Below are 15652 nucleotides of genomic sequence, written 5' to 3' on the forward strand. Positions count from 1 at the left end.
ATGTAGCCAATACAGATCTTAAAGGATTACTTTTCATAAGGCTAGGATTATAGGCAAAAAAACCCATCTTCACAACAGCTCCAACAGCGATATAAACCAGAGGCAACTTTCTATCACTACTCCCTGTTGAGCATTTAACATTCATTTTTATTTCTGACATAGCATCTTTGAACTCCTGTGCCATAAATGGGTTAAATCACTTAATGCCCTGCACTATGTGCACACATTAGTAGATTTGCATTCTATCCCAACTATTAGAAAAGATGGTAAGTTTGACTTGAGTATTTCTGCAAAATTAAAAATAACCTAGACAGAATGGATGAAAAAGCTTACAGAGAGTTTTATCATTTCATGTTTTCATTATCTCACTATGAGCTTTAATGAAACATTGGAGGGTTCGGCAACATTATCTGTCAATATTAAATTTTAAGTTTTACAGTTTAATAAGAGGGTGAGTTAAAAAAGTCCTCATGAGCTGGTAATTTGAATGTTTTTTCAGGGTCTGCCTTGAAGTATAAAAGAGAATGCAGTTTAGAGTGCCCAAAGTTTACTTTGTGTGCATGACGCATGTAGATCTTGGATATTGTTACCTGCCTGTTCTAACTCCGTCAATGAAGTATTTACAGGTGTCTAACTGAAGTTAAGCCTTATTAGATTTTTTTAATGAAGTGGTCACGTTTCAACATTCCTTTTAAAAAGGCCTGTCTACAGAGTTGTCAAAGGAGTCACACTAGACACATTCCATTTCTTTTCTCTGAGACACAGACTTTCACACCTGGCAGGAAGCAAGGTGCTTAAGGAGAAATAAACAGTTATGTCTGAGGTGCACCTCAGTGTCAACCTGCCAAAGCTGTTTGAATAACAAAAGTAAATCCTTCAGGTAAGACAGTCACAAATAGGTTTCCACGTTGTAGGGTTTTTAAAGCCCAGCCAAAATAGTTCTAAACAAATACATGCTGGTGATGAACTGAAGATGACCTAGCTATAAAATGATGCACAGAGTAGTTTAAACTCACACATAACATGACATTCTTCAAAAAAAAAAAATAATTAAAGACTCATAAGCTTAGATTCTGTGTAGACTTTACAAAATCAATCATTTCATGATCCTCTCTTGATACGTCGGGTTTGATTTGAATTTGCCCCAGTCCCATAAAAATCAGGCCAACACAGCTCCTGCAAAGCAGGCTTCCCAGAATGACAGAACATGACCAGGGGAAGCACATCAGCTTGAGTCTGTAATCCTTATTTTCCACCTTCAAAGCAGCTTTTTAAGGTATCCTTATTTTATGAACGTAGTTTTTCCAATGTGTGGAAAATACTACCCTTAACTACAAAACACTGGGGAAAATAAAAAAAAAACACAAAAGTAAAGAACAGGGGGATACTTATAAAAGGTGCTTAAGTATAATGTCAATACTTACTTGTTGTCAGCTAAGAAGTCTACCACAGACTTTTTTAGGCAGTATAGGTGTGCGTCAACAAGGCCAGTTTTCATGTGCATTCTTGGGTGCCTACACAAAATGAGAAAACAACAGCTCACAGTTGCAATTGGGCGAAAAGAAGAAAGAATCTTCTGCTTGAAGCCATGGATGTGTGATTACAACACCACACTCTGTAAACACACAACAAAGACTTCCCAAAGTAGAAAGCTAGGCTTCAGGCCAAATTATATTAGCAAAACCAACCACTTTTATATTTTCTCTTTTATCCTGATGCATTCTAATTAAATGCTGTACTTCAGTTTTGCATTATTTGTAGTCTTTAATTTCCTTCTTTGTGCTTCTTTATTTGATCCCTGTAAAGCACTTTATGAGAACATCTGTTATGAAAAAGCAAAGGGATGTTGCTGTATCTGTCTATTGTCCACCACCAATCTCAAGAGGGCCCCTGTCCCCAGACAGCTGCCATAGCAACGCTTGCTAGCCTACTGTTCACAACTGGTCAAACGCCAACAACAGACCCCCCAATTGGTTTACAGCCTACAAATGGCACAACAATGTTCTGAAACCCTCACATACCCCTGACCCCCCCATGCAACAACTCACAGCTGCCTAGGGTCAGTATAATTAACCTGAGCTAAGCCACAGTCCAAGTGTTCAGTCATTTCTTCCTTGTAGCTCCGGAAGAGCCAAAAAGCGGGTGACACTAGCACCTGCAATGATTAATGTGCACTCTAACCTTTCACCTGACTGACACATGACTAAAGCCTGGCTTAAGAATTACGGCCGGGCTGGAGTGTCATGTTCCATAAGATTTTGTTTTCAAGTTTAAAAAAAAATGCAAATCATCTTGTACCATGAGCAACTTTTGTATATTTACAGCAGATGATGTAGTGCAAATGTTAAAAAAAATACATTCACCTCTTCACTGTTACGTCCAGCTGAGGGAAATACCAAATAGCCATGACACACTTCACCTACATTACCCTTAGACACCCAAAACATGCTAACAGCACTAGACTCACTTGGCTGCAGAGAAAACAATAATATGGAAGAAATAAAAAAATAGCTGAAGACAACTCTTTTAATCTAAACCTTTATGAATGTCTGCAATTTCCATTTCCTGTGAAGCAATTACTGTGAAGTTAGTAAACAAGCTAATCCAACCATTCAATTACTAAACGCTGTATACAGTACAGGACTGCAGTGGAGCCAGAGCCTATTCCGGCAAGCAACGGGCGGAATGCAGGGTACACCCGGACGGGGACGTCAGGAAATCACAGGGCACACACAGAAACACACACTCACACCAGGGCCAGTTTCCCCAGAGGTTACTTAACCTACCAGCATGTCTTTGAACTCTGAGAAACTGGAGCACCTAGAGGAAACTCACGTCAACAGGAGGAGAACATATACAGTATGTACAAAAATCACAGTAACTAAAAGAAAATGCAGGGCAGCAAAAATCATGGTTCAATATTAGGTTACTTCCCCACATATAATCCAACTAAATGAAGCCGGCTGGGGAATGTTTTCTTACAAGTCGGGCTATAGTGAGATAAGTCAGGAATGTTAGCTAATTTGACATCATGCAATTTTTTGGAGGCACTAATGGCTCACCTGTTACAAGTATAAAATGTTCTGTACAGGGCGAGGTGCAATCTGCACTGACCCAGTGAATAAAGCATTCACAGCTGAGGGTGTTAACCTTACATTCCTATGCACTTTGCATCACCCAGTCATATGCCCCATTGATGAATTCCACATGTGCAACATGTGGTGTCTGTACATCTCACAGAAAGCAAACGGGTCCAGAGAACATCCAGGACCTCTGACCCCCCACCCAATAGCACTGTGTATTCTTAGCACATACAGTATCTCCCAGGAAGAAACAGATACGCCACTTATTTCCATTCTTGCTGAGTGCTTAGAAAGTGTGTTGGGCTAACTCGCCGCACTGTTTTATGAAAACCATGTACTGTGCAGCAGTGAAACTTCGTGACTGCACAAATGGGAAACAGGGACCATATCCCAGCAAACAACAGTATTGCAGAATCAGAAGGTTCTACCTGTGTCCATTAGAACGAACCATTGGACACATGTAAGGTCAGTGCCCTTTGGTGTGTCCTGTCATTAGCCTTGGAAATGTCCCTCCTGGTTCCACTTATATAAGTGCCAAATTACGATGGTCTGTGGTACAAATTTCTAATGGCACATTTGTTTGAACAGGTGAACAAACATCTTCACCCTATATGTACTCTGTAAGCATTCTGTGACTTATGATCTAGAGTGCAAAGTGTCTTGGAGCGATCTGAAAATTAAAGTTTTCATTTCTGTAGTGGAACAGTAACATGGATTTTTTTAAATATTCATTTGCATAATAATGTCTTCATATTACTGTGTTTAAGATGGGACAGAAAATGGCTCAGAAAGGCTGTTCTTTTTTTTCCTGTAGCACATTGCAAGATCTGGTTTTACACTCCAATACAAAGGCAGTGCAAAACATCTAAAAACAAACCTGCACTGCCTGTAAACATTTTAAAGCCAGATGCTCAAGATGAATGGTACAGAAAGTAAAACAAAAAAAATAACCACAAGTAAACTGTCAACTTGCAGCTGGCCTTAGACGCAGTCCATTCATTCGATTGGTATGAAGGAATTAATGAAATCAGGATGCTAAAAGAGCCACAGTGCTGAAAACTTGCTTTAGCTTTTGCATTTTGGTAAAATATGTATTGTCCACAATTTCTCTGAGTTTCACTTGAAACAGCTCATCCAGCAAGCAGGTTTATGGTTTTAAATTTTCTTCTCACATTGAGTAAAATCTCATTACATCAGGACAACAAATTCAGCGTTACATATGGAACCATCCACAGTATCCAAATGCACAACAAGAAAAAGAAGGCTGCTGCATCTTTAGGGACGGGTAAGCAGTGATAAACATGCTTGACACTGATTTATATGATCCTCCCCTAACAGTTCTGCATCATGACTCTCAGCACCTGTGGCTTGGCTAACAGAACACCCACCGATAAAAGCTGTTTTATTGGAAATGTCTGCTGCGGAAGCCTGCACTACTTTTAAAGATCTGCCTTCGCCAGACCTGCAGCAACAGGTGCTTTTTATTGACTGACTTTTTATATCACAAAACGGGGAAAACCACAGCAATTGCCTAATCAGCTACTTGCAAACTGGATCAAAAATGACTCGCAACATAGTGTCTTCCTAACAGCATGATTCACATACACTTTCTGCAGTGAAACAATGGGATGTTATTTTGCTCATTTGCTTTGTGTGAAAATCACATTCCAGAAATCTAGGAAAAAGCTTGTGGTCAAAGACCGAAATGCTTGATTTTGAGTAAATTTGGAACTTTTCTATTTCTATTTCTTATTCATTTTAAAATGCCTAAAAAATATCAATTACACTCCATTGAGTGAATTTGCATGATTGATTTTGAGTACAATGTTTGAACACTCTTAAAACATATTTGTAATATTTGTCCGTCTCTGAAACTCAAAAGTAATGTGGCTCAGTATCACAGCGGTTGCAATGCTACCTCACAGCTTTTAGGTCCTGTGTTCTGCTACAGTCTGGGGAGCCTTCTGCATGTTCTTCCTGTGTCCTTGTGGATGTTTTCCAGGTGCTCCAATTTCCTCATTGTGGAGGAATTGTGTTCCTCATGTCCTATCCACAGACATGTTGGCCAGATTAATTAGTCATGTGTGCGTGTGGGTGTCTGCATGTCCTGTGACCAGTGCCTTATTAAGGAAGTAGTCCTGCCTTGAGCTCCTATTTCTGGGACTACATTTCTTGGAGCTTGACTAGGAATAAGTGGCTTTCTAATAATCGATGGATGTAACAAAGTAAAGCAACACAAATGTGAGAGCATGCTTTTAACTCCAAAGGATGAAAAAACAATTAACAAGTAAAAGATACTAATCAAAACCTGCATCATTTGTATTTCAAATGAAAAAATCAGTCTGATTTGAAAGCTTTGAAAAACAAAACCGAGAGATATATAAACATCGAAAAGAAATTAGATTAAAAATGCTACAAATGAGGCATTAATGAACGGAATTAATAAAAAAGGTTCATTGCTTAAATTCTGTAGAACATTTTCTACAAAAATGTTTTGATGATGACTCACAAATTGTTTAATGACTGACTAAATCCTCATCTCCACCCCCTAAAACATGAAATTCCCATTACACTGAGGTAATGCATTGTTGAGGTGCACTCACAGGGGATGAAGCTAATAGCATTTCTTTTGCGGCACACCTTCTTGTGCTGTGTCAACAGTAGCGCAGTAAAAGTTTTAAAACTTAGTCACCCACCAAACTGCAGTGAAGTAGAATATTTTTTCTTTTTACTACAGATCATCTGAAACAAAAATCTAAATATAGTGTGTTGTGTTGTTTCATTCTCTGGAGTGACTCAATCTACATTGTAACTGTTAGAATTTCAGACTTAAAATATTTTTTCATTTTTGAAATCTACATAAACAAGGCATTTCTACTTGACTGTCTCCACATTGTATCACGCTATTGCTTCAGAAGGCAAAACTGACAAAACTATGCAATGACAGCTCAGATCTTAATGAGTTGGAATAAGGTTGTTTTCTGTTTTAACACACTATAGTAGTTTGGTAACATGCTCAGACACTGCAGACATTTAACTTGCAAAAGTGTCTACAAAATCGAGCACACCAACAACTTATTATCTTATATTTAAAGGATTTAAATGTTAACTTCCAGCTTTTTATTTTTAAATTTTAATTTCAAAATATTTTTTAGAACGTGTTTAACATGTATAACACGTGTTTAAAGACAAACACAAGTGAAGAATGAAAGATTGTCTTCCAGAATTACAAGTTATCTCTTGAATTACATGTAATGTTCACTTTGGAATAAAAGGTCAATTTGGCCTTAAAATTATGACTAAAAAAGCCCTTTAGAAAAGCATGACCACAGCTCTGCGCACAATGTCTGATGATTGCACTCTTTGTTCAGGGAGCCATATATCAAGAAGAATAAAAGAAAAAGCAAAAATTAAAGAATTAAACTTCTAAACTCTGCCATAAATCAAGCTCTAAAGTATAGGAGATAATATGTGAGAGAAATCTGCAGGAGCTTTCAAGCTGTAAAATCAATTATAGGGTCAACTAATATCACATGTGTAGCATGTCTGCAGCCAAGGGGCTCAATTGCAAACATGTGGAAACGCCAAGCAGAATCACCAGGAGGATCACAAACCGCCTACCAGCAACTCAGCTTTTAGGCTTCTGTGTCCTGAAAATAAATCTTTAACAGATCTAAGCTTGGCCTTTACCAAAAACAAGGACGACCTATTTTCATTTGCTCTTGTTTCATTGGTACAACAGCTTTCTGAACTGTTCATAGAGCCAAAATGAAGCAATAAGGGACACTGACAGAATGCAACTTTACAGAGTTTGAGAAAAGCGCCAACTTATTTATTAGCTTTGGCATCTGGGCGTACAAGGTCATTGGATTACATCATCTAAAAACTACAATGATATCAATCAAGATTTGTTCCTTATGATTAGCACAAAGAAATATGACGAGTCTTTCATGCCACCAGAAAGTTTTAAGGCTCAGTTTAATCTGAAAGCCCTGTCTGGTAGAATTTCTGATTATGTGTTATTACTGGAATCGCTAGTAGACAACCTGCCTTGGCATATTAGAAATATTAACAGGAAGCATTTCTGAAATAAATTAGATCTCTTGGAGAATCAAGAAGCATAATATTTTCCTTAATGTTAATAAAACTACTAGTGTCTTATTACATTTGAAAGTACATGTTTGGCTAACAAAGTAAACTTCAATTTCAGTTCAAAAACAGCAGTCAGCACTACAACAATTTAATTTCATTATTACTTTATTAAAATGTTTTTTTATTTGAATGTCTTTGTCCATTAATTCACCTCTTAAGTGACTAAAAAATCTGATGGTAACCAGACTGTCTTGGGATGACAGTATTATTGGCCTTTTTTTGCATCAACCTCCGTCTATATAAATAGATGGTCAGACATACAAACAGCTATAGTCAGTTTATACAAAAAGCCAAATGGGTCAAAACTGTTCAAAAGTAATGCAAACTTAAGAAGAGTTGTAAAGAGGCAGATGGAAAGCAAAACAGACACTGCAAGAAAGCATTTTAGTTTAATGAGCTGTCTACTCTACTGAAAAAAACACCTGTCATATGTTATAAATAAATACCCAACAATACTTTATTGTAAATGAACAAATCATTTGTAGACCAATAACAGTAGTAACAACAACTCTAGTAGTCAAAACTTTGGACACCTCAGTCAGTTTGAGATCTCTTACACAGAGTCTATAGCAGTTATTACATAGAAGTGTGTAGATTCATGCAGAAAAGAGGACAACTCTACATGCAGTGGACATCTACCAGCTAGGGGCAAGGGTCTATAGTGACCCTCGATCACTATTCGAAGGGCATATACATGTAATTTAATGCTTACACAAATATACTGAAGTATTAGGAACAAGATACAATTAACGGAAGCTCCTGCAACAGAACACTATTCTCATATAACTGGAATCACTGAAGCATGGCAAATGCAGAGCAAGGGTGAAGAATACAACATCCATGGGTAGTCAGTATTCCAGAGTGACAAGAAAGATTGAAGTGGTGAAAATGAAGCATTACACATGAAAAAGAGCATTCAGGATCAGGAACTCAACCTTGATGCATCAAGGGTCTCAGAAAACATGTGGGTCAGACAGATAACAAATGAGAGGGATAAGATTAGAAGTTCTTTAGGAGCCACTAATTTAATCTATTAATCACAATGCAGTTTAACATTATGAAATAAGGAACATCTGTGCAAAGGAAGAAGTGGTAATCATGGGAGATTTTTATTTTTCACGCACAGATTGGGAATGTCCAATAAGGATGTCATCAGCTGAAAGTGAAATCATAGATGTGGATAGCAACAGCTATTGTAATTAGTTTCTCAAAGCTCCCGGACTGATTTAGTGTTTTCAATACTATTTAATTATAAGAAACTGTGAGTTTGGTTGTTACCAAGCAGGTATGTGGAACCAAGTCAAGCTCCAATCTATGGACCTTTCTGAAAACCTCAGAAAAAGACTTATTAATTCTCATCAATCCGTAAATGGTTACAAAACCATTTCTAAGGTTTTGGGGTTCCACCAATCCACTATCAAGCAGATTAACTACAAACAAAAGAAGATCAAGACCACAGTCAGTCTACCCAGGAATGGGCATCCTACCACATCCCTCAAGAGCAAACATCAAGGAAGTTACAAAGATGAGACAGACTTACCAACTTTTACATTAAACGTTTCGTTAAAGTCACTGCAGTTCTAGGATGTGCCACCAGTTTACTGAATCTTAAGGTTCACAAATAATACTTTGTCTCACCCAAACAATTATTAAAATATTATAAAGTTTTGTGCTATTTGTTATTAGACCTTAGATTAAGATCTAATATTATTTTAGCTTCCAAACATATGGGACATAGGCGAAAATCCTTTTGATATGTGAAAAGGGACAATCTAACCTTTTCTTTGCACCATAGATGTATGACAAGGAACACTGACCTTGATGAATCAGCATCACTATGAAAAAAAGTGATGAAAAACAATTCAAAGCGAGGGGTGTTATGTTAAATCTGAAACCGGTTAGACTTATATCGTGCACCTTTATGATCAAGATATTCAAAAAAAGCTATTTTATACCCTAGAATCAGTCCAGAGAAAAGCAACCAGATACATCCCTAGGCTCAAAGATATATCCTACAACTAAAGGCTAATACAACTGAACAGAGAGTGCTATGAGTGGACAAGCCTGCAAAATCTGAAAGGCACTTACAAAGTCAACTTTTTAACATGGACTTCTTCAGAATCAACAATGAAACGTGAACTGGAGGACATTTGTGGAAGCGATGTGGAAATACTTGTAAAACCGAGACCAGCAGTTCTTAAAAAAGGGTTAAGGGAGTCTGGAACAAGCCACCCAACCTTGTCAAAGTAACAACCCTGGCTTTCTTTCAAGAAACAGCAGAATTAAAAGGATCAACTGCCTACGAGCAACTAAAAGAGCTACATGGGCCAAATGGCCCACTCTCATTTATAACCTCTTATGCTCTCATGCCTCATTGCCAGGTGAAGCCATATAACTATTAAGTCAGAAGCATGGACTGAACATTAGCTGGGCATTACATCTGGTTAATGGCAGGCAGCCACAAGCTGTCAGAATTTCCTCCGCTTAATACCAGGTCAATATCAAAATAATAATAGAAATACTAGTTACTGCTCTCTGCTATTCTAAAATTCAATGATCTCCCTTCATTCTCCTGCTAGCTAGCCAACTTCTCTTTATTTTCAGATATGAGAAATATCAAACTGGATTCAGATTAACTGGCTTTTGTTTGGAAACAGTCTTTGCAGCTGAGCCTTTATATCAGATTAAACCACACAAACAATGGCAAAAAAGATGTCCTCTAAAATAACAGTAGTATGAGCCAGATCTTGTCAGATATGTTGCTTGAATACATTTAACCCTAAGCTGCTTGAAACAACTTGAACCCATCAAATAAGCAGAAAAATGTTGCAGGAAAAGGGAGAGTATCAGAATCAACATGCAGTGGGTTAAAGTTATAATGTCAAGAAAAAAATCAGATTTGATTAATTTAAGGCATTTCTTTCATTTCGAAAGGAGTGAATTTTTACCTGCCTCAAATTTATGGTCCAAATAAAGTCATCCATTATACGTCGCTATGTGTTGATAAAATAAAGAGCTCAAAGTTAAAAATCCCCACACCGGCATCATTTTTTAAGTGATCAAAAGCCAGGGAAACAGGTGGTTCATGGATTATTTTGTTCCAGAAAAATTAAAAACATTAAATCTAACATTAAAAAGTCTTCCTGTACACAATGCCCTTAAACTTGACCTAGATCAGAAATTGTTATGCCAAAACATTACAATTGAGTTCCTTGCCACCATGTAATACAGCACTAACCCCACTCAATGAGCATCAAGTCATTTCGCTACATTACATTATTTAGGAACATAACCTGGATTTGCAATGATTTACAATGAAACCCTCCATACTGTATTTGGGTACAGACAAGTGAAACACTCAGTCTAATTTATGGTCCCTAAGCCAACTCTGTTCCATTAATTCCTATGGGAAAACCTCCTGCTTTAAGTAGCATGGGCAAAGTTTACGCTCTTACAGTCCTGACCTCTGTATATTTGCATTGTTCTAATGGGGGAACATTCCCCTGTCTACAGCGTAACTTTCTCGTCTCTAACCCCAGGGGATATTGGGGACTGCCTCTCATCACAGAAAGATCCACAGATACCTCTCATTAAACTGAAAGAAAGGACCATGTGCTGCTGTGTGTGTGGAGAAGAGCCATGCTCACAGCTGCCACAGCCCCCTATTTAAGGCCACAATTTACAGTGGGTCTGGTTCCCTGAAGTATTTACAAGCTCCCACCGAGTCGGCACACAAGGCCCTCACTCTGCCTGGGCGATGACAGCTCAGGCAGCCACTTCCGGCCCCTACAGCAGACAGCTTGTACAAGAGGCAGCACGCATCCGAACACAAGGCCTCTGTTAAGATGCTAGATTTTTAATTGTGCTCTTTACTTCATAAAAAGGGGAAAAGATGAGAGCAGTGTTAACGACCCAGAGAACTACCCCTCTTTAACCATACCTTAACACTTATTTCCAGCATAAATCACAATCTCTGCAGTGACAGGTACTGTAAAGGCAACAAAGAGCTCATTATAGGCTGCAGTTCACGATTATATACCAAGATATTAGGAAATGGAAAACGACAAGTTATTCATGTTATAAAAAGGCATGCATTAACTTGGGCCTTTGAAGTCTCAAATAAAAATATTCTTGGGTCAGGTGCTCTTTTGAAGTGGCACACTGCAGCTGAAGGTAATGGTTTTTTTTCTTAAAGAAGGATGATTCACTGCACTTTTGGACATGCAATGTGAGAATAATCTTGGATGCTCTGTACCAGGCCAGGAGTCACATGATACAAAACATGAGATAAGCACAAGGAACAAGGGGTGTAACAATAAAAATCATTTCTATAGTAAAGTTCTTTGGATCAAAAACACACACAGCGGAATACATTTCCAGGATACCTGCCAGTGAAAAACTGTCTGCAACAGCCAAACCAGAAGCAAATCCAACACTTGATGGAATAATTTTTGGTCTCATGACAGCCTGGGGTGGATCCACTATGTTTTTATTAGCAATCCCAAACAACAAAGGGTCAGCACTGCAAAGCTTTTGTGTCTGCACTGTTCTAATGGGATTCTCAAAAACACCCACAAGGTCTTATTTGCATTGTAGCAAAATCCCTGTACTCTGATTAACCCCCAGAGTGTTAAAAAGCTGCAGTGTTGTCCACATTTGGCATTGCAAATGTAATAAAATTAACTTGTGTTTTCTTGGAGGTTATATCTGTGTGACACACAAACGAAACCTTTAGCTCAATTCTTGTAAAAGTTGTGTGCGAACACACCAAAGGTTTTCAAAATAATTCCCTTCTATTTGTGAAGTGTACCTCTTGCTTTACTCACAGACATGTTTTACAATGCTTCAGTTTTTAACTCCTTCATAATGTCATCTGCAGGTTCAAATGAACAGTCTTTTCAAATTAACTGTTTTTATTATAGTCATTGTAAGATGACCTGTACACACTCTCTTTTCCAAACATTTTTTATTGAATTCTGACATCTTTTTGGCATACAATGGACTTCCATTCGGTTATACACACTTGTTTAAACAAAGATCTAGTGAAATTAAAAGTACCTTTATCAGTCCTAAAATTAAAGACAAATTACTGTAATCTTCGACATAGGAAAAGATGCGCCTTAGACACTTACTTTTGTATGATGGATTTCCTGATAACAAGATCCTCATCCAAATCTGCCTCATTGGCCATAAAGAGCAGTCTTTGTCCTGAGCTGTCAACCCCAACAAAATCCCTCTGTTCCCCTAAAAGAAAATTCAGTTCAATTTACATTTCACGTGGCAGGAAACAGCAGAGTAAAAACCAAATTATTTAAAAAAATGAATGCAACATGTTTCTTACAAGCATTTTTTTAAATAGTAGTGAAATCTGGGGTAGTATGTAGTGTCCACTCAGGATAAGAAGAAATTGCGAACTTGAGCTCTGACATGAACATCTTCATGATTCTAAAGCCATTTAGTAAAATTAACAAAGTTATGTTTAACTTCTTTGGATCTTAAAATTAAATATTGCCTTTAATCTATAAACTATATAACAATTATCCCCAATTTCCTTATTATCTACACTTATCCCCTAGTTCGGAGCTGTTGTGGACATTTAAAGCACATTTAAAGGGCAGGACAACAAGTACAAGTGGGTATTCACATTTGTAGGCTGTGAAAGTAAAAAAAAAGATACACACAAAATATTACCTGTATTTTTCTTTCCTTTCTGTCCAGGAACAGTTTCTGTGAATTCATGTGCTTTACTCATGAGCATCGACAGTGTGGCATCATGGGCTCGGAATAAGTCAACTACTTCATGCAAGGCAGCATCAGTGATCAAGTCACAGCTCACAACTAAAATATCTGTCTGCAGACAAATGGAGAACAAAAGATCATTAACACCTTAAATTCCATAGCATGAAAAACCAAATGTATTTTAATATTTATCTGCCCATTCTAAGAACTCTGACTTTAATTTTGCACAAAGTACAGACTTTTGCATGAAACTAAAAAAAACTAAAATTTTCAAAACCTCATATCCCTGCACCCAGTAAAAAAAACTGTTATTCAAGATGGCACTGCATTATAGATTTTTTTTTACAAAAGTAGATGCTCTGTCATTTGTAAAGAACTTTTCATGAAAAGGTTGAACCCAGATAAATTCTCAATGTTCATCATTCAACATCCAACATAAGTTCTGTTAGACAAGCTTTTTCAGTACTCACCATGTCAGCTCATTTGAATCTATGTGGTTTATACCTGTGTGGATACTTCAAAGATCAAACTTTCCAAGCTAGTCTTGGCAAAAATGAGGATTTAAAGGTAGCAGCTGGGTAAAAGGATTATTCAGTTTTAAACGACATGCTTCAGAATGTACCTCAGCACTTGACTCTTTACTTATCAGATTTACATGACATACATTTAACGTTTTGAAATAAACTCAAATTATATGATGTAACTAATTAAAATATTACAACCATGTGGAATGGGGAGATAAATTTAAAAATAATTCAGCGCCATCTATCTCCTTTGTTTTTTAAGTACCAGGCATTTCCTCAAAGTAGCTAGTTTTGTCAACTTATTTCATTATGAATCAACAATCAGATGCCGACGGACAATTAGATATAAAACAATGCACACACAATTCACACATTAAGCCCAACATCTGACGTGCCTTTAGCACTCCTGCACACTAATACACAAATGGAGCCTCATATTCATGACCATAAAACCGACTTTAAAAGATGAGCATATTAAATATTACATTGAAATGTTAGATTGTGTATCAGGGGCTTAAGCGCATTTTACTTAACAGTTTAACAGAAATAGACACAAAGAAGATGTTTCAGGGAAAAGGCGCCTTGATGAATTTGTTTCTTGCTTAAACGGGTCAGAAACTGGCAAAGACACAGGCGCTCCATGAACTATAAGGAAATAACAGCAATAAATTACGGTGCATTTACCATTGTTTCTGTTTTAAATGTCTGGTTACCATCTGCTCTGCCCATCTAGCCCCAATGAATAAATAAACATCACAGTGGAGTAGTGAGGCCCATTAAAAAAAGCCGCGCTCTGTAAAGACTGCATGCCTCGCTGGGGAGGCCTGGAGAGAGGTGAAGCTGAGACACTCAGTTCACGTTCTGAAGGCACTGCTTATAAACGCATACTAAGAAAAAGGGATAAAAGCAATTGTTGTGACTTTCCAGCTTCTCCCTTATTTGCAAGTTGTTAGTCTGCAGGTACAAACCCCCATTGGATGGTTTCCCTGTTTTGGTTTGCCACCGATAGATGTCCAATAACTGAATTCCAAAAGAAAGCACGACAGCATGATTGCAAATACTGCTGTGCTTTAAAGAACAAAGGAACAAGTCTGTATGAACATCTCTGTATCTTTAAAACAGATCTAAACAAAACATATAAGACGCATAATGTATATAGAAATTAGAAGTTCCTGGGAAATGACAAGGACAGTTGGGTATCATCCAACACAGATACAGAATCATAAAAACTCAAGTTTGTATTCTGATTCAAAATGGAGATACTTCTTTATATGTGGGAAGAGAGGAGGAATGAGAAGATTCTAAAATGGTAAGTTCGTTTTAAGTGAAACTACTAAAACAATTACCATAGCTGTTAAGGATAGCTGCATACAGCTCGGTGTCTTTAAGGTGGACAAAATACCATGCTGGTTTAGAAATGAAGGCTAATCTCCATTCACATCAGGCAGCTAAATGCACAAACTTTTTTTTGAAGAAAATATACAGAAATGGCCTTGCTTATTTTCAGGACCTTTAAAGTAGTTTTTCCAAGCCGTCTCTAAATATTATACAGGTTTAAAAAAAGCCCACCCACAGACAGATAGTTGCTGCCCCCGTGCAGCCAGGTGAGACCACCCTGTGAGAGTACAGCATCTATCGGAGACACTAAGAGAGGAATGCACGCATTCACATTCATTACAACTCTGCCATCCCAGTATGATAGCCATCCAGAGTATCACTGCAACACTTGAAGGCTTCTCGTTGGAGCAGGGGATATTGAATAACTGCACGCTGCATTTTATTGGCAAATCCACTTTCATTTATTCAAGAAAATGTTGTCAGGGAATATCAAAATCAAAATTCAACACAAACAATTACCAAATGGCCAAACACAGACAGCTACAATCTTTGTAAAGTTCACTAAATTCTAATACATTTGGATATTAGTGTTTTGTCACCAAAAATAATTTTTCAGTATGAAACTGCCTTCCTATATTTTTTGTTCTCAAGTCTAACAACCTTCAGAAAACAGCTTGGGATTAAATGAATTTGTAATGCAGTGTCCCTTACAGAAGAAAATTTACATATTTTAAAACTGAAGAAGTAAAACTATTTTATCCATCTATTCAATGAGTTAAGTGTCCAATAAAAGACTGCAAACTGCTTTGAAAATCT

The 15652-nt window shown here is 37.4% G+C and overlaps 1 protein-coding gene across 2 annotated transcripts in view; it reads right to left on the reverse strand.

Annotated features, from left to right (window-relative positions):
* eif2b3 (eukaryotic translation initiation factor 2B, subunit 3 gamma) overlaps positions 1-15652 on the reverse strand; it is a 36098-nt gene that overhangs the window by 14366 nt on the left and 6080 nt on the right. For both annotated transcript variants that reach the window (XM_088927444.1, XM_088927445.1), the window contains exons 4-6: positions 12927-13086; positions 12368-12479; positions 1425-1514 (exon numbers count right to left, since the gene is read on the reverse strand). In XM_088927444.1, the coding sequence (XP_088783570.1) occupies positions 1425-1514; positions 12368-12479; positions 12927-13086 (362 nt within the window). The remainder of the gene's footprint in view (positions 1-1424; positions 1515-12367; positions 12480-12926; positions 13087-15652) is intronic.

This window comes from Atractosteus spatula, chromosome 11 (genome assembly GCF_055471065.1).
Source record: "Atractosteus spatula isolate fAtrSpa1 chromosome 11, fAtrSpa1.hap1, whole genome shotgun sequence".
NCBI lineage: Eukaryota > Metazoa > Chordata > Actinopteri > Semionotiformes > Lepisosteidae > Atractosteus > Atractosteus spatula.